At 38.8% G+C, this 25,637-nt stretch overlaps 4 protein-coding genes across 5 annotated transcripts in view; 2 read left to right on the plus strand and 2 right to left on the minus strand.

The window, feature by feature from the left end:
* Positions 1 to 491: 491 nt before the first annotated feature.
* On the minus strand, positions 492 to 2,482 carry LOC124119913 (testis-specific expressed protein 55-like). Its single transcript, XM_046482587.2, has 2 exons — positions 2,176 to 2,482; positions 492 to 1,565 (listed from the first exon to the last, which is right to left on the minus strand). Exons 1-2 carry the CDS (start codon positions 2,449 to 2,451, stop codon positions 1,446 to 1,448), a joined length of 396 nt encoding a protein of 131 aa, XP_046338543.2. The 5' UTR covers positions 2,452 to 2,482; the 3' UTR covers positions 492 to 1,445.
* A 365-nt stretch (positions 2,483 to 2,847) lies between these two features.
* On the plus strand, positions 2,848 to 11,452 carry LOC124119893 (THUMP domain-containing protein 2-like). Its single transcript, XM_046482562.2, has 10 exons — positions 2,848 to 3,167; positions 3,580 to 3,712; positions 3,881 to 4,125; positions 4,267 to 4,344; positions 4,826 to 4,878; positions 5,739 to 5,826; positions 7,992 to 8,072; positions 8,876 to 8,984; positions 9,222 to 9,342; positions 10,826 to 11,452. The coding sequence occupies exons 1-10, from the start codon at positions 3,090 to 3,092 to the stop codon at positions 11,442 to 11,444; spliced, it is 1,605 nt and encodes a 534-aa protein (XP_046338518.2). The 5' UTR covers positions 2,848 to 3,089; the 3' UTR covers positions 11,445 to 11,452.
* A 1,814-nt stretch (positions 11,453 to 13,266) lies between these two features.
* On the minus strand, positions 13,267 to 24,313 carry LOC124119887 (L-2-hydroxyglutarate dehydrogenase, mitochondrial-like). The gene is made up of 9 exons (XM_046482556.2): positions 24,189 to 24,313; positions 21,637 to 21,764; positions 21,055 to 21,206; positions 19,654 to 19,785; positions 19,001 to 19,204; positions 17,040 to 17,207; positions 16,023 to 16,180; positions 15,679 to 15,810; positions 13,267 to 15,160 (listed from the first exon to the last, which is right to left on the minus strand). Exons 1-9 carry the CDS (start codon positions 24,302 to 24,304, stop codon positions 14,965 to 14,967), a joined length of 1,386 nt encoding a protein of 461 aa, XP_046338512.2. The 5' UTR covers positions 24,305 to 24,313; the 3' UTR covers positions 13,267 to 14,964.
* A 96-nt stretch (positions 24,314 to 24,409) lies between these two features.
* LOC124119871 (E3 ubiquitin-protein ligase TRIM9-like) overlaps positions 24,410 to 25,637 on the plus strand; it is a 199,524-nt gene continuing 198,296 nt past the window's right edge. For both annotated transcript variants that reach the window (XM_046482539.2, XM_046482545.2), the window contains exon 1: positions 24,410 to 25,318. In XM_046482539.2, coding sequence (XP_046338495.1) covers positions 24,551 to 25,318 — 768 coding nt within the window. In that variant the 5' untranslated portion in view covers positions 24,410 to 24,550. The remainder of the gene's footprint in view (positions 25,319 to 25,637) is intronic.

Consider the following 25,637-nt stretch of genomic DNA (forward strand, 5'->3'; position numbering starts at 1 on the left):
ACTGGGAATTTGATATGTCCAGTTTGACAGATGCGAGTATAAACGATGAGATATATTTAAAAAATAATAGAGGTGGTATTCTCAGATTTTTCACAATGATGTTTGATATTCCAGAAATATGACAAAATCTGGACCTGACTATTCAGTGATTGATATGAGCAACGGTGCATGTTGTCGTCAAATCACTGAGTCTGAGAACCCAATCTATTGCGTCACCTCTTAAGACTAGCATAGGATATTGGGGACCTATTCTAACCTGAATCCCCTTGGGGCCGTTAATCAAGGCAATGCTTCAAGGACTTGTATTGTATGGGCAGTGATACCATGTATACCACAACCATGATCTGTCCTTACATGTCACTTCCTACAATGCATCTCATTTTTATATGCACCCTCAAATGATTGAGGTCAGGAGACAAACCTTACGCTCCTACATTAATACTGATCAGAACTATCAAAAGCATTATGTAATGAACAAAAGAAGAATCAAAATAATTCAAGTCCTTTATCATAAAACATTGCAAAACACATAAATAATCATGATAATTTGTGTATATCATTTGGAGAAATTCACTAACAAAACATAAGTTTGTGGTTTATTGTTTCTTTGTACAAAACATTGCCATGAAATGACAATTTCTGTCTTAATTTGCAAGCATATGATAAGAGATTTCTTGCATCATTTTGAATCATTTCCTTTCGATTTGACTCAAATTAAGTATAAACAGATGTAACAAACTAAGTGTAACAAACATTTTAAGTCAAACTGAAAACTGTACATTTGGTGTTTAATGATAGCGTAATACTGAAACAAACAAACATACATGATACAAAGAATATGCTTCTAGTACAAATACACACTCCACTGAAATATACAACACAAATGCGGGAAGTATGATGCATCCTCATGCAGTACAACAGATTAAACCAAAGATGAAATTGTCCAGAGTTTGACATTGCTCATAGTTTTAATGACTAGTAGTATTCTCCCCATACTTACATGTAATGTTACATAAACAACGGAATTAAGTTCCAATACCACATGACCTCTTTTGGCCACACAAAATGCAGCTCAAAATGTAGAGATTGGCCCGTGGCCATGGTGATCACCTGAAATGGACTAGCTGAATTTAACTCAAGGGTCTACCACTATTGGTTTAGATGCAGCTTTTTGTCCAAGACCAGTGAAAACCTGGAAGGAGCCTATAGTTCTCTCTACAAATCTTGTTATGTTGGTATAATTTTAAATAAACTAGTCCAAAATGTCTTGTGGACTAGTTGGCTATTATTCTTGATATATAACCCTGTGAACTAATAATAATCATGTGTGAATCTGATTGTTAGCAAACTGAGTATTGTTGTTCCAATATATTTCCAAAGCCCTTGATAACAGTAAGTGAGGCAAAGTTCACAACCATCCAAAATAAAAATAATAAAATTCAGTATCATGAGGCTCCAGCCTCTTTTTCATTTGGGTCAATCGTCTTCTTGAGTTCTTCTATTTCTTCAATCATAAAGTCCACTGGATGTTCTGGACGCTTGTAAACAATATTTGTTGTCATAGTCTGCAAGTAATAAAAAGACAAGTATTGGTCAAGAGCTTCATCAACATGTCAAATTTTTCAATTGACTTCAATAAATATGTTCAAGATATGTAGTAATTTCTTGTAATAAAATGTGAAGCTACTGTATATTACCCCCACACTGTGTCATCAAAACCAAAAACAAGCAACAAAACTTGAAATGTTACAAAGTAAATCAAAACTAAAGAAGGATGAATTACTGTCACCATAGTAACTGAGCATGTCTGGTGAAAGGGTTATATGTATCCATTATAATTGCTCAGTATTTTAAAATACTGAAACAGACTCAGTTTCCAATGACTAATAATAGGCTAAACCTTTTTTAAAAACATGGTCAGGTATTGCAATGAAAGGTTCCTTTGACATATTTGTAACTGCATTTATGTTGGGCAGAACAGTAAATGACAAGTATATCAATAATAGTAATACTAGAGCAGTTAACAATTAATTATTATGCTTCATTTACTTGGTAAAACATGCAAACAGCATTGTTATGGTTTTCTTTTTATTTGATTTTACTAAGAAAAGTTTTTGTAATTGTTACAATTCTGACGAGGCAATGCATCGAAAATTGTTTCACACTGACAGTCACCTGGAAAAGCTGAAGAATATTATGTTTCTCCAGGTATTTGATGGCTTTGTTGTAAGGATCTGGAACTGGTTCCACATAAGTCACGTCTTCCTCAAGGTGTGGGATTGTTTCGCCCATCGCGTCATCCACACCTGAATCCATAGCTTTCTTCAATTCTTGACTAACATCTTGTATTCCGTCCACCTTTTCACTCTTAGTACTCTCCTCGGTTTTTAATTTCATATCTTCTGATTCAGAAAGTTCCATTTCTGTTGCAGTCACCGTATCTGCCGCCATGTTGTTTACTGCCAGGTGTTATGTAGCAACGAAGACGCTATTCGTATTCGTATTCCACCAAACTGTACAACCTAGTTGCGTTAGTATAAAACGATATTTATAATAGCCTTGCACTTTAAACCGCATATCTGCGTAAAATTACACTGAATTCGAAAATAAAGATTTTACCACAAATGTAATCAAAAGAGGCCCAATTAGGGTAGGTATGGTTTTGTTTTAAAATGATTTCCTATATTTTCATTATTTCTTGATGAGGCATTCTAACATGCATATTTGTACTTTATGCAACATGTTTTCTCCTAATTCGCTCTATTACTTCATATCTGATGCATGTGAACCACGGAGTTGTGTATCATTCGTTTTAACAATATTTATATCTTTTATATCTTTACAGAGAACCCGTTATTGTCCGCTTTTTAGACTCACAGCACATGAAACATTTGATTAAGCGCGACGTTATGGCTATCGGGCAGTTGTTAAACTGTTCGCAGTTCAGTTAGAATTACGGTCAAAATTACAGTAAACCCTCGATTACAAACAAATTTAGTTTTGGGGGAGATGAAGTTAATCTTCAATGATGAAAACGTGTTGCTGAGTGTGAGAACGGAATCGTAGATCCGGTCCGGACCGATTATACAATGTTTTATTGCACTGCAGGCAGGGGTACTGAAATCTTTGCAGAGCAAGAGTTGGCAATTCGTCATATAGACAGTGAGGTGAAGTAATTTCCTACAATGTATTGATCATGATGCTATTATAGTAAATTGTTTTCCTCAAAACAAATATGTAGATCCTTTTGATATTTAAAAAATGTTTTATTTTATAAACTCAGGTGATTCAGCTGTTATTTTCACTGACTGCACTCCAGCATATGAAGTAGACATGAATGGAAAATTATCTGAGTCAACAGATGCCTGTAATTAATTCATTTGTAAGAAAAAATGAAATTAATTATTAGATCAAGTCTATTTGTTTCAGTAAAAGGAAAAAACAATATTTAGGATATTAATTATCCTTAAACAAAATAACAACTAAGTAATTTGTCATAGGTACGACTACATGAATAATATTTCACATATTTTTGTGTCATTAATTATAAGGATTGACTTACAATTTTGGACTTCGCAGGCACACATAACTGATGGAAAGGTGTATTTCAAGTGTGATGCAGACAATTATGCTAAACTCTTTGATCTAAAGTCTGTGGAAAGAGTGTTTGTTCAAATAGATCATTTCAACACAAGCAATATTTGCACAAAAGGTGAGTTGTAACTTTACTCCATATCATCAGATATCACATGTCAACTCATGAGTGCTCTAAAAGTTGATGGAACAAGTTGTTAATCTGGAGGTTCACTGATACACAGTAACTTTGCCCCTTTGACTATCATATAACACTGTTTTGTCCTATCTGTACAATATTTCACAGGAAAATACCAGTTCCTTAGATCGCTGAAGGAAACTGTTGTAGAGAAGGACAAGTTGGAGTTAGCACTCGTCACACACAGACAAGTGACACATCACCCTGAGCCTGGGGAACCTAGAGAGCCATTAAACAAAAGGAGGAAGGTAGAACATGGGGGATCGAGTCTGCCATCGCATTCCCCAACTTTCCGTGTCTCCAGCAAAGTGGCAGGACAGTGGGGGAAAGCATTCAGAGCAAGAAACTTTCAGGTATATAATAATAATGACTTTCAAGAATGATTATTTTTCACACCAGACGTCTGTGATGTAAGTTTGTGTGTGGGCAATGATGACTTTGCGATAGAAATGCTTGCTCTTGTCAGTTATTGACATGAAACTTAATTATTGCAGGAGGTTTCTCAGGAGCTTGGAAGGGATGTTGTGAGACTGCTTGGATGGAAGGTTGATTTGAGAAATCCTGAAGCAGAGGTAGTATTTCAATATGACTGTAAATGATTTCTGTAAAGTTTCTCGTTAATCTCATCAGACAATATATTCCCCATGATACAACTCTAGCATGATATTACTCTTCCATGAAGTAAATCCTTCTTTGACTAAACTACGGACCTATATAACCTTTATATATACAAGTCCGTGACTAAACTAAAGTGCATCATACAATTGCAGCATTATGATATCACATCTCTATCATGTCTTTAATATGCAGTTCCTGTGAGCTTGACAGTGGCAGTAACCTCAGTCCTTTACAGAACATTCTTCATCAAAACATGTTTTAATCAACAGAATGTGTACTTATTTTTTAAATAAAAATCTTGTCGACTAAAAGTGTACCTCATGCTCTCAAAATTGTGCCCATGACCATGATGACTCTCAAAACTGTTTGCAGTGAGTCATGATGACTCCCAGTTTTAGTAGGCTTAGTGAAACCCTGCTCACCGCTGTGTTCCAGATCTGTGTCCACATCAATGACGAGTCTGTGACTGTTGGCATGCCTATCACAAGGTCAGTTTAACAACCAACCGATAGGGTTCCTCTTCAGGAGTTGACCCGTGAAGATCCGGGATAGAATAGGTCTTCAACAACCCATGCTTGCCGTAAAAGGCGACTTTGCTTGTTGTAAGAGGCGACTAACAGGATCAGGGGGTCAGGCTCGCTGACTTGGTTGATGCATGTCATCGTATCCCAATTGTAAGGATTAATGCTCATGATGTCAATCACTGGATTGCCTGTTACAGACTCGATTATTTACAGACCGCCGTCATACAGCTGGAATATTGCTGAGTGCGGCGTTAAACAACAACCAACCAACCAACAGCTTCAGGAGTTACACTTGCACCACATGCTTGGTTTGAAGCTTCTTGTAAGAAATAAAAACAGATTCCATCCTTTTGGATGATGAAAGACTGAGAGCCCAGAGCCAGAGAACCCAGTTGTTCATTTATGGTTTTGATGTAACTATGCCTACCAGTCCCACAAGGACTGATGAAGTGGTATGCAGAGAGATTTATAACATACCATTGGCATTACTTTGTCTTCAGGTGTTATATTTTTCACCAGGTAAAAACAGGTTTCACCCTGTTGGATGATCAAAGATTAATGTAAGATCCCCAAAACTTCTAATTGTGCATTAATGTTTTCCTTCTATACCCACTAGAAATAGATGATGAGGGGGATTACAAATCACAGCTGAGAGAGGAACTTTGCAATGCATTAGGAGGATCTATCATAGGAAACATTTTGATAGGTTACATCACCGCTGTGTTATTATAAGGCTGTCTTGATATGGCTGGAATATTACAGACTGTTGACTTCTCGAATGTTTACTATATATGGACGTGATGAATACGGGAATGTAATTCCAGGTGTCCAGTGTCCAAGAGGAAGTATATGGTCCAGCCGGGTCTGAGGTCCACTGTAGCATGGATCATGGCACATCTAGCAGACATACAGGTCAGTGGGTGAATGGGAGCCGGGTCTGAGGTCCACTGTAGCGTGGATCATGTCACGTCTAGCAGACATAGAGGTCAGTGAGTGAATGGGGGCTTTGCCAGACATCCAGGTTTCCTACTCTACAACTGTAACAAAGACAGTAAAAAACATGAACTATACTTAGGAAAAAAAAAAGGTTACACGCCATCCTATATTTTGTACAATTCAAAAGCTGGGGTCCATATGTGAACAAGATGGGGAGAGCATTTATAAAAAGACGACAACAGAATTGTGTAAAGAGGTTTATTGACATGAAACAATGGTGTATATTTTGTGGATTATGGCAGTGATATGTTAATTGCAGTGATTATGGAAGACCAGGTGATTCTATAGCCACGAAAGCGCTGAAACACTATCATCGCCATTCACATATGGAGCAGCATATCAACAAAACACTGTTTCAGAAAGGTCATTCCCACACTGGAGAAGTGATTTAACCACTAGTTAGTCAGTAATGTTTGTAGGATCCACAAGCATTAATCACTGCTTATACATTTCGTCTCATGCTACAAATAGTCTCTGAATGGTCTGTGTGGCACTACATAGCTTCCATTCCTGGTGTAGAACAGCATCCAATTCTACTCAAGTTGGCACAGGAGGATCACTTTGATGATCGTCACGATATGGCTGAGATATTGCCGATGTGACGTTAAGCTTTAACTCACTCACTCACTTTGATGAATTCTACGTCCAAAAATGTCCCACAGGTTTTCTATGTGGTTCAGGGCCTCACTGCAAGCTGGACAAGGTAGAGTTGTTAGCGCCTCCTGAGAAAGAAACGAAGGAACAGCCCTTGATCTGTGTGGTTGAGTGTTATTGTCCATGTATACAGCTCGAGTCCTTAGAGGATGGTTGTTGAAATGTGACACTATGATGGGATCAAGGATGTCATTTCAATATTTCTCTCCATTCAGTGTGCCTGGTACTGTCACAAGGTCCAGTTTGAAACACATCCCCATATCATCACAGAAGGTTGGCCTTAGAGGTTGGCCGGGTCCGTTTCTCTGATCTTGCCTCCAAACAAGTACTCTCCAATCAGTATCATGCAATAACGTCCTACACTTGTACGACTTACGAATCCTACACCAGGAAAGGAAATTCCAACCCGCTTGAGCCCTGCACCACATCAGACAGTCATGGTTATGTCTGTCATTAAGAAGTGGACAATTGACTAGTTGACATGCTCAAAATCCTGCTGCCTTGTGACAATTCCTAACTCTCATGACAGAAAGTCGTCTGTGGGTATTCCACTGATTACATAATGCAGGGGCACTGGCAAAGGGTCACGTCTTATAAGTCTCACCAATGCTCGGTCCTCACGGTTAGACGGTACTCTTGGTCTTCTGGACCTTGAACGTCTTAGTTTGGGCATGTACCAGTTAAGTGATAACTAGATCTTGATACCCTAGCTGTCTGGCAATTGGGGGTGTCGCGTTAAATCGAAATATTGATATATTGCTATTGGTAAGCACTTAAAGTCTATAAATTGATTGTTAAAATCAGTTTCCGATCAATAGTATCGATTTCATTGAGGAATATTGATAGTTTCGATTGTATTTACCATATCAGTCAAATACATGCAATGCTGTTCAAATTTGGTTTCCTTTTGATCATGAGTGGTAGTAATTTACACATGGTAATGTGGAAGTTTCTTTTTCTTAAATTATTAGGTTAAAGAAAAAAACAAATCAGTCATATATCAAACTTTACTTTTTATTGGTTGTTATGGTTATCACATTCAAAGGAAACTTCAGTTCCAAAGTTTAATTCAACTCTAAAATCCATCTAAAATGATACACTGAAAACTATCGATATTTATCGCAATAGTTGCTTGCAATATCAATAGTTATCGCAATAGTGATTTCCAGACCAATAGTCACCCCTACTGGCAATAGCTCTGCATGACATTCCACCAGTGTTCGTTCAAATTATTCTTCATCTTTTTTTCAGTAGGCAATCTATTCCTTGTCAATCCTCAATTTCACCTGGAAATCTAGTAGTTTTCTGTTAAAGATATCATCTGTGACAGACCAAGAGACAGTTGTTGTTTTTTGTATATTCAGTTACAATGATCTGACATGCACATTACGGCTGCATGCAAAATGTTTGTTTGTTTGTGTGTGCAGACAGGTGATGTGGTGGTAGACCCGATGTGCGGGAAGGCCTCGATCCTGGTTGAAGCCGTTCAAGACTCAATGATAAGCAAAGTAAAGTCCATTTATCAGTTATACATTTACTGATATTTTCATTCAACAGTTCATATTTTGCCACGATGTTATCGTTTTTCAATCATTAGGGATATGATATGATTGTTGAACCAAGTTTACACAAGCTGCTAATGTGAAATGCACACCACACATATTCCGTACTTCATATCAATTAGAGACAGTTTGCCATTAATATCACCTTGCAGTTATCTAAGCCGCCACCCTATACATCTGTGACAAGGGAATCAATCTAATAATCAACACCAACTAAGCATTTTTGTGAGGTTTTATTTCAAATTAATGTTTTTTGAAGAGGCGCTTGGGTAGTTCAGAACATTCTACAATATTCTAAAAGTCTACTTGAGCTACCCATTTACAATAATCCAAATAACCTTCTTAGGACAAGGCTGACATGCTAAACAAATATGTTGGATTAAGATATAGCCGGGAAAATCTGCATTATTGTAATTGTAGCACGTTTTACGTATTGAAATACTATCATGTGACTATTTCAGTGGTTTATATCCAGCAGTCACCCATACCAAAACCATAATGACAAAGCAAATAATTCCCTTAAAGCATTGTATCCCTTATCGGTGTGCAGCATTTTGATTTACTCTGACAGACCTTGCATTACGAGAGCCCACATGCACAAAGGAGGCATAGTACTAGAAGTAACAAATGTTGCAGATCAATTTGTACATGTGGACCCTTGTCTAAATACCACACCAAAGCTCACCTTTTGTCCTGTAGTTTTTTCAAAGTAATGAGATATACAATTGATACAATGGGTCATATTTCAGGCACACTACATGGGTTTTGACATCAGTGATGGGCAGCTGGGTCATGCCATGGAGAACAGGATGTCTGCTGGCACACAGCTGCTGGACCTAGGAACAGCAAGTGTCCTGTGTGAGAAACTCATCTTCTTCTCATTTCATCCTTGGATTAATGTTATCTTGGAACTATTAACTTGTTCTTAAAAAGTTTTAAATTTCTATTAGAGGATTTTTCTTCCTGTGTCATATTCATCAGATGGTGATTAATTGTTTTTTTCATATACTGTACTTCAAGAACATGGCAGGTCAAGAATGATTGATTCTTGTGGCATGTTGTTACGGAGCATAAACATAGTAAATTCTGTTTCAGATTTACCCCTTCAAGATCAGTCAGTGGACAAGATTGTGTGTGATGCTCCATTTGGACACAAGCATACTATAGAAATGAAGATGGACTTATTCTACCAGATGCTGATGCACCAGATGGCAAGGTAACTAGGCAACAGCAAGAAGCATTTAAACACGGGACATGTCTGTTTTTTTGTTTAGGAATTTGTAAATGATTTTACTGGTGTCTGTGACAATTAATTAGGAGGCTTAAGCTTTGCAATAAAGTCTCGAAATAATTACAGAATTCAATTCCAATTTTGAATGTTAAGCCATATCGTCCATCTTCGAAAACATCATTGCTCCATGATTTATTCATGCATCGTTGTGAAATTTCTAGCGAGTATTTGGTATTTGCAGTAACACGTTCAGTCTTTTAGTACATTGTTAATTTCTGTGACCTGTGACCTTTGACCTTCACACACCAAAGCTCATTGATATTTGACTTTAACAAAACAGATACATGTACAGTGCAAATTAAATGTTCACATACCAATAAAATACTAATTGTGTTGACATCTTGGAAATGGCCATGTAATTTATGAAGCTGAAATAGTATGTATAGATGTCAGCAATGTGTGTCTGTTGAGATCAGCAAAACTCACTCAAAGAGCAGCAGAATTCACCAAGCTGTTTTGAAAATGGCATTTTGGCTCAACTCTCAGCATTTCTAGAGATACACAATATTTGTGCTCAGAATTATGTCTCCCCCAGAATGGAGGGAGACATATTGTTTTTGGCACGGTTCCCGTCGGCGTTGGCGTTGGCGTCGGCGTTCCCACCGTTTCCGGACCATAACTCAGAAACCGTTTAATATTTTTTCGCGAAACTTTGTATACACATTAACCCAGCACTGAAGTGGTGCCTTTTGCTATTTAGAGATTTTTGACATTTTTATTTTTTCTCGTTTCCATGGAGATAACTTGAACATAGACTCTGAATGGGGGTAAGCTTGGTTTCCGGACCATAACTCGGAAACCGTTTAATATTTTTTCGCGAAACTTTGTATACACATTAACCCAGCACTGAAGTGGTGCCTTTTGCTATTTAGAGATTTTTGACATTTTTATTTTTTCTCGTTTCCATGGAGATAACTTGAACATAGGCTCTGAATGGGGGTAAGCTTTGTTTCCTGACCATAACTCAGAAACCGTTTAATATTTTTTCGCGAAACTTTGTATACACATCAACCCAGCACTGAAGTGGTGCCCATTAGTTGTTTGAAATTTCTAGGAGTTCTATTTTTGTCTCTGTTATTTAGTAATGGAGGGTGGGAATGAAGAGATGGGGTTTAACGTGAAGTAAACGAATGTTAGGGGAGTGGGGGGAGACATATGTTTTTACGAGTAAAAACACTTTCTAGTTGTTTGCGCTTTAATGCCATTGATGGTAATTTGATCCTTTAGAATTTGATATAAAATGTTGCAAGAAGTTGGGAGGAATATTCAGGTGAGCTGCAGAGCAGCATGGATCTAATTTTTATCAAAAACTTAAGCATGTATACAGAGTTCTTCAAATAATAGAAGAACAATACTTTTGATACTTTCATTCAATATCATAAGCTCATCATAACCTTCTTCACTGCAGAGTTTTGAGGGTAGGAGGCACTGCCGTGGTGATGACAAGTTCTGTCCTGAAAGCCACACTGCTCAGCTGTATTCACACACCACATAGAGCAGTAGCCCACAGCCCACTAACCAACAAGACAGATGTGTCTAGCCATATACATCAGACCCCTTGTCAAGAAACAAAGACAACGTCAACGGAAGATGAAAACAGCAGTGGAGGACATCAGGGTAAGGATAAGGACTGTGTTGACATCAGCCTGACAACATCTGTGACCACAGGACCAAGTAGCAACACTCTTCTCAGAGCAGACCCTCCTTGTCAAGGTCCTGGAGTCATTACGAATATGACTGTATCAGACATTAAGATGGACAAAGTTGAGAGTGAGGATAAATCAGATTTTTCGAAACAGCGTGATATTGATGAAGAGTCCGCCAATTCTGTATGTGGATCTGTTGCTGGTGTAGAGGAAGGTGTTGAACCCCGGGTAAGAGATGTGGACAGTCCTGAGAGTAGGGGAACATCAGGTGACTCGGACAAGCCTACTGAATCTCTTCTACGTTTGTGCAGTGAGCACTATATAAAATTAGGGGAAACTCATGCATTTATTTTAGTTTTAAGGAAAGAAAATAAATCCTGATGTCTTTTTATTGACTTCTTGAGGCTACTGTTCAGTTATTGTTAGTACTTAGGGCTGGCTCAACGTGAGTGAGGTTGTTTTTAACTATTGGAGTCAGCAATATTCCATCTATATTCCCTCAACCTGTAAATACTCTAGTCTTGACCAGGTGTTGAAGTGAGGTGAAATTGAGTTTAACGTCGCGTCCAAGATTATTGCACTTATATAGCGACGCGCGTGCGTGTGCGCGCTTGTACTAATCCGAACTAATGCTGTTTTATAGTGCTAGCTCACTGAGATACCATGCCACAGTTAAACATGAATACCCAACTCAGACACAGTATACTCCAAGCCGACCAGTCCTTGTTTTAGCCCCTTTATGCCAAGCGCCAGACAGGGTAACAACAAGTACAATCTTTTAACGTCTTTTGGTATGACGTTGCCGGTGATCAAAACCAGGACCTTCCCCCTCTCCGGCCGGACGCTCTACCACTAGACCACGGAGGCGGTCGACGGCGGTTGAAGGCATGAACAACAATAAATGGTGTCAGGGTAACATGACATCATAAGCCAGTTCAGACATGACCACCCAATCCTCACTAATCAGTGTGGGGTTCTTGGGACCACTTCTCATCCAGAAGGTTGTTCTATACAGGTGTAAATTTGCACAAAATGTCAAGTTCAGAATTTCGTGAAACCTTTTAACCATTGATACAAAAATACCTTCTTGACCACCAAGCTAAGGTTTCTTGGCAGGTGACATTGTTACACATCTAAGCAATATCAAGGACATGAGATGGTTATCAGCAGTACATTTTACTTTGTATTAGTCAGCTGTGAAAATGTTATTATTATCCCCCGCCACGAAGTGGAAGGGGGATATAGGAATGGGTGCCGTCCGTCTGTCCGTCCGTCACATTTCTTTTCCGGAGCAGATCTTGAAAACCGTACCATATTTCTTCACCAAACTTGGCACAAAGATAGATCTAGTGGTGAACTGGTGCCTTTTGATAGTTTGGGATTTAAATTTTTTATTTTTTTTTGAGTTTCCATGGCAACGACTTTGATTTAGACTGAAAATGGCGGTAGTCCTCGTTTCTGGAGCAGATCTTGAAAACCGTACCATATTTCTTCACCAAACTTGGCACATATATAGATCTAGTGTTGAACTGGTGCCTTTTGATAGTTTGGGATTTTTAAAAAAATTATTTTTCGAGTTTCCATGGCAACGACTTTGATTTAGACTGAAAATGGCGGCAGTCCTGGTTTCCGGAGCAGATCTTGAAAACCGTACCATGTTTCGTCACCAAACTTGGCACATAGATAGATCTAGTGTTGAACTGGTGCCTTTTGATAGTTTGGGATTTTTAAAAAAGTTATTTTTCGAGTTTCCATGGCAACGACTTTGATTTAGACTGAAAATGGCGCTAGTCCTCATTTCGGAGCAGATCTTGAAAAACGTACTATAGTTCTTTACAAAAAGGCCCAGCGAACATAGTTCACAGGAGCTAATGCATTGCACACACCCGACATGTCATATTGGCGGGGGATGTGAGTATTTCATGCTTGTTTATAGTAGGTAAAGTATCAGGAGTGCAGTAATAACCTTGAATATCTCTGATGATCATATTCATGTTTCTTCTTAGGGTGTTACAACCTGACACTTATAAATACATGTGGCCCATAATCTTAATATGCACAGGATTGTGTGTAGAGGGAGAATTCTTCTGTGTTCCAAATACAATCTTCTTCGGTACACCCGTCAGTAACCTCAGATTAGATCGCAATGTCCTAGATGACAAATCACAACACAATGTCCTAGGGCAAATCACAAAACATTGTCTGAGAGGACCACATTCTTCCATTTGATTTTATTGATAACATGTTGCAATAGGATTTATGAAAATTTAAATTTGCAGCAAAAATTGGAACCATCCATTTCATATCATATACATGTACTACTAAATGTTTTCATGTTGGTATAAGATAACAAAACATGAAATATAACCACCAAATATATGAATAACTATTCCTCATAATACATACAGTGGTACATACATTGTAACTTCCACTGATATTTCTCTGTATATGTGTGTGTGTGTTTTCGTTTTTTGTTTGTTTAAGGACATCCACTATGAAGTACCACAATTAAGTTGTTCTTTAACACCACAGTCAGCAGTATTTCAGACATATCAGACATGCTTGTAAATAATCAAATCTGGACCACATGTACTAGTAATCCATATTATGAGCAATGTTCCAATGCTGTAGGTATAATGACAAGCAATCAATCATGTCAACGAGTCTCACATGATGTAGCCCTACACATAATGTGCCACAAGGTGGAACAAGCACCACGTTTCTGTCTGCTGTATGTTGCTATAGTTGGCAGAAAACTCGAGCCAGATCTGCCGTGCCTTATTTCAAAGGTTACAATATGTAACATAGAAGTGTTACAAAAACAGGTAAACTAGGCTGACTAATTGACAGTCCTAGAAGGTTTGCTTGAAGTTACTAAAACCCACATTGTGGGTGTGGCCTCAAGACTGGAGCACTGTCCTTATAAAACTTATTGCACATTGATCTCTTGGTTCACTGTCAATAGCATGTTCAAACGCATACAAACTGCCATGTCATAATCATATTTTGTCAGTTTCCTTGTATATAGATTGAAACACCAGTTAGTCAATATCTACTTCTAGAGCATTACTGTAGATAATGTCATGTACAAAGGGACACTACTCTGTACCCTTGATTTGCTAAATTGGAAGTTGTTATCAAATCTGGGATATTTGGCACTGTCAGGTCAACAGGTCTCCATAGTTTGTCTATCACCTAAACTATAATAAGGCCTCTTAGTTTTAATCACCTGGTTTATGGTGATACGGTTTGAGGTTGAAAAAATGTTTTGAAGTTACCTTTTGCCTCTTTGTCTGGTTTCAAGGCTACATCTGGCCCCTTTATCAGGTGAATGATATTGTATCACTCACATGATGAAGGGTCAACAAGTACCTTTGTGTATAGAAGTAGAAAACCCATAAATTCATAGTACATACCCAGTTGTACATAATGTGCAACTAATATTCTCATCCCATCCTAGTCTCTTGAGATAACTACAAAAGCAAACTTGATAAAACCATATATGAAAATAGAAATTGTATCTTGAATAGATATGTCATTACTATTTGTATCACTGATTCTTAAACATAAATCATTCAAATAACCTTGGTAAGCTCCAGCTTTATCAAATATCCCCATAACCTCTGGTAATTTCAAACAAATCACATAAATTATGTAAAATTTATAAAAAAAACCAACCTGTAATACGATTGAGACATTTGGTTGATCAAAACTGATTGTTATTTAAAATCAGCTATGGCTTATCACAACTATGAAAGTTTGAATCAATCATGTTAAATACTGGTTACAAATCTACCATGCTGCCTGTCACACGTGTGGGTGACATCCTGATAAATGTATCAGTCACAGGGTAGCACCAACGTCCTCACGTCACCAACAGCCCACAATCCTGGAAGTCCCATCACAAGCTGAATGTCTCCTTACACTTGTCGGCCACCATCTTGGCAATAGCAAGGGATGAAGTAGCAGCGGGTGATGGAGCATTCCGTACATGGAGGATGCGACTAGCAAGGTCTCCCTCACCCTTGTCAAACACAAAGTCCTCAATAAGGTTTCCCTCTCTGTCCAAAGCCTGTGCTCGCACCCCTGCTGGACCCCTGGAGATACAAATGCACACTCTACTTCAAAATAGATGTACATGCATTAGGGCATAAGGCATACTCTCAAGTGCTGAGTACAATTTTTCTTTTTTATGGTTTTGTTTTGTTTGTTGTTTAACGCTCTGCTCAGCAATATTCCAGCTATATTACACCTGTCTGTAAATAACTGAGTCTGAACCAGATAATCGAGTAATTCACATCATGAGCATCAATCTACACAACTATGATACAATGACATCCATCATCCAAGTCCGAGAGCTTGACCACCTGATCCTGTTAGTCGCCTCTTACAACAAGCATTGGTTGCTGAAGACCAATTCTAACCAGATCATGGTTATTCTGATTAACAGTGAGTGAGTGAGTATGGTTTTACACCGCTTTTAGCAATATTCCAGCAATATCACGGCAGGGGGACACCAGAAATGGGCTTCACACATTGTACCAATGTCGGGAATTGAACCCGGGTCTTTGGCGTGACAAGCAAACGCTTAAACTTTTCAAATGGACATCTTTACCTTTTCACATCAGAGAACTTCAATGAAGGCACAAATCTCTGTAGTTGTTTAACCTGGGCTCTGTAATAAATCCCCTTATACATTTCTTTCACTCCAAACCCTAAATGTCGCCACGCCAGCTTCCTTAAGCCTCTGGAAACAAAGAAAAGTTCAAAAGTTAAAAACAGGTCTGTTCCAAATCCTTCCATATTTGTATAGGTACATCTCCTAACTTCTGCTGTCACCTACAATTTGCAGTGCGATTTTGAAGTTGTGCACCAATCAGCACCTGTGCTCATTATCAAGTCATTTTCCAAGTGGTTTGTGTATCTTCAAATTGTACCAGGGGTATTTGAGGTGGATACCTGAAGCTAAGAGCATCTGCTAGTTCTGGTATGTTTATTTCCGTGTATCCGTATCCCTCTCTCTTGAAGGCCAGGACTGCATTCGGGCCCAGCCACACGTTCCCATCCACACGCGGCGTGAAGTGAACACCCAGGAACGGAAAGCGGGGATCAGGAACCTTAACAACAGAACAGAGGGGCTAGTCCGTTAATATGACAATAAATATTACCTTTCACAATGATGATGCTTACCTGTAATGGCCAGGTCACTAACACACACTGGGTCTAGAGGGAACAGTGATATGGAAAAAGCCAAAAGAAGCAACACTGTACCTACAGCTGTAGGTTCAGGAAAAGTAAACAAAATGAAGAAATAGAGGTCAAATCTCCAATAGATGCTTTTATGTGAAAGTTTTAGCCATATATCGCCTCATAATCATATATGGAAAAGAGTAACTCCAAATCCTAGAAACAGATCAACCTCGATTGCATGAAACATAAAATCTTCATGTCTTTTGTACAAATATTAAAAGGATTTTGAGCTCCAGAAACAATTTTTACTAGGCAGTCATTAATATGTGGTGTAAATAGAGAAACTCACCCTCATGTATTTTGAAACAAATATACCAACACTCGATAAAAGTGGAAAAACTCTGAGTCTTGCCGAGGAGCTTTTCTACTTTTAATGAGTGTTGATATTTGATATTAAAAGATGAGGGTGAGATTTTATTTATCATTCAACATCATTCTTCCAACTTTTTCAGTTTGTAGACAGTAATAAGCAGTGTCTAAAATGTAAAAAGTACTGCTGAGAGCTTCAGTAGCAGAGGCCTTAGTGATGCTATTTGATTGTGACATCATGGTAACCAATGACGTCACAATGGTCTGCAAAGCATTGTGATGCAATTTCATTACAGCAATATCTACAATGTAGATATGGCTTGATCTCACCCAAGCGATATCTCCTGTGGGAGCCAGTTTTGTATGATAAAAAAAGTTGTCCCCAAAGACCTAAAACTGTTTCTCCTTCATACGTACAGGGTAGATATTTCCCCGCACCAGGTCACATTTCTCGGGTATGAGTTCCAGATACTCTCCTCTGAAGGGCACAATCCGTGGTTCCCTGTTACACCCGGACTTCTCTGCCAACTTGTCTGACTGCAGACCGCCACACGTCACCACATATTTACACCGCAAGTCAATATTCTGAACAGAAATATATCGGTGGATCATAGGTCTTCGGACGTCATACAATTTTGGACAAGCATGTTTATCGTGATTACTCGCGCCATGACAGTGGGGGGGTTGTAGCATCACACAAACATTGTAAATACTCAGATGATGGCTTGTTTTAAAGAGAAAGTTGTGTTTTAAAAGTTAATGAGATGTTTCACTGTTGTTAATGTGATTAGAGAGAGAACAAATGTTTCTTAAGCGTCTGAAAACCCATAACCCATCAGGCACATAGCTAACATACTTAAACTTGCACAAAAGGGGTATTGAGTGAGGAGAGGGCTTCAGTCACTACCAGCCAAACATAAAATATCAAGATAGACACAGTTTTATGGATAACAACTTCTTTAATACTGTGAAAACGACGTTTCGGTATAGATCCTTATACCGTTGTCAAACAAGACTGAATGAGGGACATAGTACATATATTCTGTACTATGTCAAGCAAGACTGAATGAGGGACATAGTACAGAATATATATAGTAGGTACTATATATATTCTGTACTATGTCCCTCATTCAGTCATGCTTGACAACGGTATGAGGACTATACCGAAACGTTGCTTTTCACTGTATTAAAGAAGTTGTTATCCATCAAATTGTGTCTATCTTGTCATCCGTCAACTTCTAAGTAATGCCTATCAAACAATTTATTTAATATCAATTGACATAGATCCAGAACTCCTAACTGAAAGGCTGTCTACAAGATTCAGTCAAGCCTGCCTACTGGAAAGGTTACAGTTCACATTACTTAGTGTGATCCCCAATGATAATTGACAATGTACCACAAACCAATCCAACTTCTTTACACAAAACAAATTAAACCAAAAGAGGTCTGGGGTAGAATAGGCTTCATCATATGTTTGTCCTATGCTTGTTTTATGCCAAAATCAGCAATATTCCAGCTTTGTGACGGTGGCCTGTAACTAATGGAGTCTGAACCAGACGAACAAACCAGTGATTATTATTATCAGCAGCCATGTCCCATGCTGTTGGTGTACTTGCTGTCGGTGTACTATGACATGCAATCAACCGAGTCATGGAGCCGGACCAACTGATCCTACTTCCTCATGCTTCAGAGGTGCTGCATCTTCCCGAGGCAAGGGAGTTAACTGACTTTAAAAGTCCAGTTTCCTACCTTGCCGAACTAGGCTGGAATTACTGGGCTCGATCGTAGCGCCACCAGTGGCTATTACGAGTTATATCCCTTCTAAGCCTCTCCTTTAGACCAATCAGATTCCACCTCTCGTATCACTTACATTTGTTTCAAACAAAAAGACGATCTCATCGATAATCAACATCTATGCTGTGATAAAACGGGTCTTTCATTGTGAAGTGCATCAAATCACATGAGCACCTTGATCAAAAACATTAAAAAAGACTTGGAAAATTTCTGTTGACAACAAGTTGGCGGTGCACATGCTTTACAAATCCTGCAATGTTTACTAACCAGATTTTGATTTCGTTGCACGATTTTGATTGAACTATGCATAGACTCGTTAGTCCAGCCAAAATGTAACGTCATAATACCAGTCTAGTTCGGCAAGGGTGGAAACTGGCCCTTTATAGTCAGTTAACTCTCTTGCCTCGGGATGTAGAGATGTCGAGGACCAATTTTACTGGTTGCTTGTCCTACTGAGACAGATTAATATTATGCTCAGGCTATCAACCACTGGTTTATCTGCGCCAGACTTTATTTTTTACAGGTCGCTCATGGATAATATGTTAACAGCTGCATAAAAGCAAATTCAAATAACATGAACATACTTGAGTATTTTTTCCCGATATTGTGACTGGATACTGAAGGCCACCAGTGCTTCCTTCCTCACTCTCCCTGGATACGTCAAACTTGGTCACTTCGTAGTTAGTGAAAACATGGCCGCCAAGTTTCTCAAATGTTTTCCCATAATCTCTGGTGACCACTCCCCAGTCTACGATGCCTGTATGTGGTGAGTGGATGGCTTTAAGGCCCTATAAGGAATGGAAACAGAAACATGTAGTATTTCACTATATTCTTATACTTTACACATTCACAACCTGACACGTTAAAAAAATTGAAAATATGGGGACATTTTTCAAAATAAATATTAAATATAATATTGGTAGCTTTTAAATCTTTTGTCCATTTTTTTTTAAATTGAGCTTGACAATGCTTGACATTTACGGTGTTTATAATTGACACTAGAAATAAACTGAATCTAATGCAGCGACTGATTGATTTGTAAGTATGGGCAGAAATCCTTAAGTCCCCCCCAAAATACCACACTCGAGTAATGTATGTGTCCAAAACAAGGGAAATATTCTTTCATATACGAGTGCCCAACACATTTCTGGCAAGGATCTTCTTGGGTGTGAGGTCAAAGGTATTGTGCTAAAGCTTGTACGTTTGCTGGTGTTGGGAGTGATTGTGTCTCACCTACCACACAGTTGGGTTCGATGTCCTTGATTTCATTCGGACCCAGCACTCGAAGATCCTTCACACCATTTTCAAGTCCTCGCTCGTACAGTTTGTCTAGTCGGGGAATCTCGTCTGGCTCTACAGCCACGATCAGCTGAAAATAACATCACTATGTCATTATTAACTGAGAACATCAATAACTACTTATATCATACAACTGTGGCAAGAACATGCACTTTTGCAACAAGAGTGAGTGAGTGAGTGAGAGACACAGAGGCAACTGTGGCAAGAACATGCACTTTTGCAACAAGAGTGAGTGAGTGAGTGAGAGACACAGGCAACTGTGGCAAGAACATGCACTTTTGCAACAAGAGTGAGTGAGAGACACAGAGGCAACTGTGGCAAGAACATGCACTTTTGCAACAAGAGTGAGTGAGTGAGAGACACAGAGGCAACTGTGCCAAGAACATGCACTTTTGCAACAAGAGTGAGTGAGTGAGAGACAGAGGCAACTGTGCCAAGAACATGCACTTTTGCGACAAGAGTGAGTGAGTGAGTGAGAGACACAGAGGCAACTGTGGCAAGAACATGCACTTTTGCGACAAGAGTGAGTGAGTGAGTGAGAGACAGAGGCAACTGTGCCAAGAACATGCACTTTTGCGACAAGAGTGAGTGAGTGAGTGAGAGACATGACAAGCCAACACTTTAACCACAAGCCTACCCAATCTCCCCTACAAGGATGATGGATACAAAACCCAATGACAAAAAAACTGCTTACACTCTTCAAGATGAAGGATGATAATTCAGCAGAAATAAGGTAATGTACACTGATGTAGGAGCTAATGATGTGTTCCAATGATCAATTATGTTCAACCTAATCCATTTTCAATGTCCATTATCAGTTGTGTAAAACAGAAGTTTATTTGACACATTCTTTATTTCAATTATTGAACCATTCATTATCTTCCATAAATCAGTACATAATAACACAAAATGAACTCATAAATAATACACAAGACAATTTCATCCATTGAATTCTGTTGATAAAAATTCAAGTCATGATAAACAATGATGAAAACAGATATTTTGACGTGTAATATCTGGAAAATACACATTTTAACCGTCACTGATTATTACCAATGATTGATCAGTATCTAACCAACTAGTGATAAATAATAATCAATGATAACATCTCAACCAATTCCCCAACACCAGTCTGTGCAAAATCCTTCTGTGCCTATCACCCCAAATTTGTCATTTTAGATCATTAGTAGATTTAGTTTCATGTATGGACACTAATTATCTTCTTGACAGGAAAACATTTTACGACACTAAGGCTCCGGACTATTACCTAACTGTAACACTAGCATAAACAAAATGGTAGAATGCAACAGGATGGTAGTTCTGTCTATTGCGTACTGACCTTGCCAACCTTCTTGTATGGCACATTATGTTCATCACAGTACTTGTATGCAAGTTCAAGTCCCTCCACACACAGCTTGGCCTTGAGGGTCCCAGGGGTGTAATAGATGCCTGCATGTATCACACCACTATTGTTGCCACTCTGGTGGGCCGCTGAAGCAATTTATACATTGATATATCAAATTTATCTGTGCAAGGAGTGGTAGATGTATTAAGAGTAATAGTACTGATATACAAATATATTTGATATTAGAAGCTGAACTTCTTACCAGTAATGCATGTGTGCATTGGATGATTTTATGCATGCTTCATTTCATTATCAACTGTGAACATAATGTTAATGGTGATCAAACTAAATAATTTTACTCCATCAATAAGTGATCCAATATAAGTAGTTCTCAAAATATGTTTCAAACAGCACACATAATGGTTGAAAACAGACACAAAAAGGGGGGTAACTCTGTCAGCCTTACATATATCTATATCCAACTGAAGTGGAGTATAAGGCTTTTATCACACAGAACATTTTGTATCAACTAAACACAGATAGGTTATCATCAAATGGAAGAAAATAATTGACTACCCAGGATATTTTCTTTCTCAACCACGGCAAACGAAAGTTGAGGATGTCTCATTTTCAACTCCCTTGCTGTGGCCATGCCAACAATGCCCCCACCGACGATGATGACGTCATACTCTGAGGTTTGGCTACTGAAATATTGAAACTGATGTGAGCAATCAAGGAGTGGAATTTGATGTGGCTAAGGTTCAGATGTCAAATTGAAGCAGTGAGAATTAAAATGCCAGGATCCATTCACACATGTTTGAGTCACAAGAAAAGATGACATTTCTTAATCAATTCCTTTTCCTCAAGGAGGGGTACACAGTGATGCAATGGTGGGAATGAAAATTACATTCACATCTATGAAAAATCAGATAATTACATTTTTACCCTTTATGACAACATGATGTTTCTTTAAGATTTTCATGAATATATTAATTGGTATAAAGTTTATCCTTTGGAACACTTCATAATTAAATCAATAATTACTAATAAAAATTTATTTGAAATTTCTAAGTGACACGTTTTTCATTTTGTACCGTCACAGACATGGGTGAAAACCACTCGCCCCAAGTCCACGTGCTAATCATTAGAACTTTAATGAAGATTGCAAACCTAAAGCAATTTCGCCTTTCTTGTGGTTTTCTGGAGTCCATTCCTAATTGACTTGAATGGAATGTAAAAGAGAATTAATTTCTTCAAAGAGAAAGAATCTTTAACAAGTTTTTTATGTACTAGATTTTCTTTAAAAGATGCTTGTTTACTAACAAGTACCTCAAGTATTTAGGGAGAATGTGAACAAGACAATCTTATGTCCTACTCAATAATTATACATTCATAGGTTTTTTAACTTTATTTGAAAGAATTGTTAGATAAGTTGTAGTAAGGTCAACGTGACCTAAGCTGAAATGTAAATCAGTCTATTGCCTATCTACTGAGCTCTGGCATATATTGGTTTGTTATTACCCCAGTGTTGTGTGTGTGCTAATTACCAGGCACAACAGACATATTACTCATAGCTATGCTGTCTCTTCTAATAAACTAATTAGTAGTAAGGGCTGGCTGATTTCGTTATCTGTTCCATTCCCTTAAACTCAATTAATTAGTTGTGTCTTAAAATGAAAGGCACTCTATCAAGTTGTCACGAGGATATCATCAAGGCTTTCTGGAAAATGAAGGCTGGTCAGGTGTGAAATGTTTTAGATAACTGTGCATTTTTTTGTCATATTTACTTTTAATGGGTTGTGTGCTGTGAAAACAAGATGGCTCAATGTCATTAATTGAACTGGAAACACAATAGACAGGTCTATTTCCATCAAACTTTTTTTCAATTTTGATGAAATGATATGTGAGATGGGAATTTGAAAGCAAACATCTATCATATTAAAAACAATTAATACTTGATAATCAGGGTGCTTCCATTGCACATTTTTTCTTTCCAATTTGATGAAATGATGTACATTAGAATGTGATTTGGTTTGTTTGTTGTTCAACACAGCACTCAGCAATATTCCAGCTATATGACGGCGGTCTGTAAATGATCGAGTCTGGACCAGACAATCCAGTGATTAGTATCATGAGCATCAACCCACGCAATTGGGATTGATGACCGTGCATCAACCAAGTCAGCGAGCCTGACCACCCGATCCAGTTAGTCGCCTTTTACGACAAGCATAGTCGCCTTTAACGTCAAGCATGGGTTGCTGAAGACCTATTCTACCCCGGAATCTTCACGGGTCCATTAGAATGTGAATGATAAAAGTTTCCATTAGAATGTGAAAGGAAACTTTTATCATTATGAAGAGAACATATAATCGGTTAAACCATGGTAATCAAACACAATGTGTCCTGTGACCAGGGCTGGGACGAGCCCAAATTTACTACCCGGGTACCCACCCCCCTATTACCCGACTCTACCCAGGTACCCACTGTAGGTCTCAGGAGATGTCTCAAAATGTCTGATCGGGAACATTTTTAGCATAGCCCTGGCAAAACGTATTTAGATACATGTATTAAACAATCTGGTCATTCATACAATGAAGTTGAATTAAGTTATATCTTTATTCAACCATTTGAAGAATCAGAAGGAATGGGTGCATAGTTAGAAAGAAATGAGAACATTATTGACTTTGATGGATTATGGTAGTGTAACCATAGAATTCTAGATAATTTTTGTCATTAAACAATGTATCACAGACTAACCACGGGTCCGGGTAGTCCTGTGGATACCCGAGTTACCCGTCACAGCCCTACCTGTGACTAAATCATTGAAAGTTTCAAACAATTGTTTTATTTATATGTGTGTTGGTAACTGTTAATGAGCCCTGGCTACAGATGACGTTACGGAATCCATGGACCTTTAAGGTGTGACGAGCAGGCAACCACATGCAATGCACATGTTGGTTTGACATATAACTTTCTTTAACATTCTAGATAATGGTCAACCTACATAAAATTGAAGGAAGCTGTGTGTTACAGAAGTCCTACTTGTCAAATGTCTGATCAATTAAGCTTGCCTACAGATCTATGGAAATTAATGACATGTCAACGCCTTCATCACGTGTCTGTCATACCCCGAACTAGCATGTCTGTGTGTCTGCCAAATGCAACTGCTAGAGTACGGGAAATATTCGCATAATCGTATCCGCGAACTCTGCAACAACCGTCCCCTTACGATGGAAGCAGCCATAATGACCGAAATAACTGCACGCTATTCTGAAGCTTATGTCCCTATCATATAAAGGGAGGCAACTGCGTTGAGATTTGCAATGGAATGTTTTCTCGTGAAATGCCGACGGGCACCTGCGCGAGTTCGCCGGCGTTCGGTTGAGTCCGCCTTGTTTACCGTTGTGTAGCGGAGAGAGCCGAGAATCGCACGCTTGTGATACCGCTTGGTTGGAAGGCGGAAAGCACCTCAGTGGCAAGGTGTGAGGAAATGGAGGAAGAGTTGAAATGTCCGATCTGCCGACGATTTTATACTAAACCAGTTTTATTTCCTTGTTCACACTCTTTCTGCATGGCCTGTGCTGTCAATCTGCAGGAACCTGCCCAGCAGTTGATTCCGCAAGTGACATGTAGCGAAGACGGCACCCAGGTAATCAACGACACCGTCGACTTTCCTGAAATTGACAAAGTCAGCATCGTTTCGGAAACTGACAGCGGGGTGGTATGTAATAGCCGACCATCAAGCTACGTGGGTACCCCAAGCCTGGCCAACATCTTTACCCAGACGCTACAGAGTTGCACCTATGGAATTAAGTGTCCCCTGTGTCACAAGCTTGTGTTTCTTGACGACTCCGGGGCTCATGCGCTACCCCCACATCGTGTTCTAGAAGCGATCGTGGATAAATACACCCAACAAAAGCATGTTGAGATTAAATGTGAACTTTGTGAAAATGGCAGTTCCAACGCTACAACTATGTGTGAGCAATGCGAGGTGTTCTACTGTGATACCTGTCGCGATAGTTGTCACCCGTCCCGAGGGTCACTGGCAAAACATAATCTGGTCGCCCCTGCCCAGGGGAAGACGATCCTCAGGGCCAAAAACAAATCCAAGGATGCTAAATGTTACGAACATTCGGAGGAGCAGCTGAGCATGTTTTGCACTGGATGTAAAATACCTGTGTGTTTTACCTGTTCTCAGGAAGGACGCCATACCACTCATGATGTACAAGCTTTAGGGGCTTTGTGTAAAGGGTCTAAGGTAAGTCTCATTGTTATGATTACACCCACATCCTTGAACGACGTACATCCCCTAATCCTAATACACAAACCCGTGTAGATTAGACCCCCTGTTCAGTATATACAAGCCACACGGCCTAGTATGCTAACCCACAGACCAATAAACACTGTGGTGTACATGTGTTTTTCAAATCGATGTATTTATTGACACGCAATATACAAGGTTGTGTAGATCAGATTCGTTACACAGCTTATTATATAGCTGCATGTATGAGTACGAACTGGTCTTGTAATACACTGCACAAAGTGGATTTATAATGACTCTTCTTTCAATCTTATAA

Source organism: Haliotis rufescens, unplaced genomic scaffold, assembly GCF_023055435.1.
Source record: "Haliotis rufescens isolate VD_foot unplaced genomic scaffold, xgHalRufe1.0.p SCAF_3, whole genome shotgun sequence".
NCBI lineage: Eukaryota > Metazoa > Mollusca > Gastropoda > Lepetellida > Haliotidae > Haliotis > Haliotis rufescens.

Excerpts from the sequence above, each read along its gene's own strand:
- LOC124119913 (XM_046482587.2), bottom strand. The coding sequence starts at position 2,451 with ATGGCGGCAGATACGGTGACTGCAACAGAAATGGAACTTTCTGAATCA. Across the intron at positions 1,566-2,175 it reads ATATTCTTCAGCTTTTCCAG|ACTATGACAACAAATATTGT; the intron begins GTGACTGTCAGT and ends TATTACTTGCAG.
- LOC124119893 (XM_046482562.2), top strand. The coding sequence starts at position 3,090 with ATGTTTTATTGCACTGCAGGCAGGGGTACTGAAATCTTTGCAGAGCAA. Across the intron at positions 4,879-5,738 it reads GTTGGCATGCCTATCACAAG|GTGTCCAGTGTCCAAGAGGA; the intron begins GTCAGTTTAACA and ends ATGTAATTCCAG. Across the intron at positions 5,827-7,991 it reads CACATCTAGCAGACATACAG|ACAGGTGATGTGGTGGTAGA; the intron begins GTCAGTGGGTGA and ends TTGTGTGTGCAG.
- LOC124119887 (XM_046482556.2), bottom strand. The coding sequence starts at position 24,304 with ATGGCTGCTTCCATCGTAAGGGGACGGTTGTTGCAGAGTTCGCGGATA. Across the intron at positions 21,207-21,636 it reads TGAGAAAGAAAATATCCTGG|CGGCCCACCAGAGTGGCAAC; the intron begins GTAGTCAATTAT and ends AAATTGCTTCAG. Across the intron at positions 19,786-21,054 it reads CATACAAGAAGGTTGGCAAG|CTGATCGTGGCTGTAGAGCC; the intron begins GTCAGTACGCAA and ends TGTTATTTTCAG.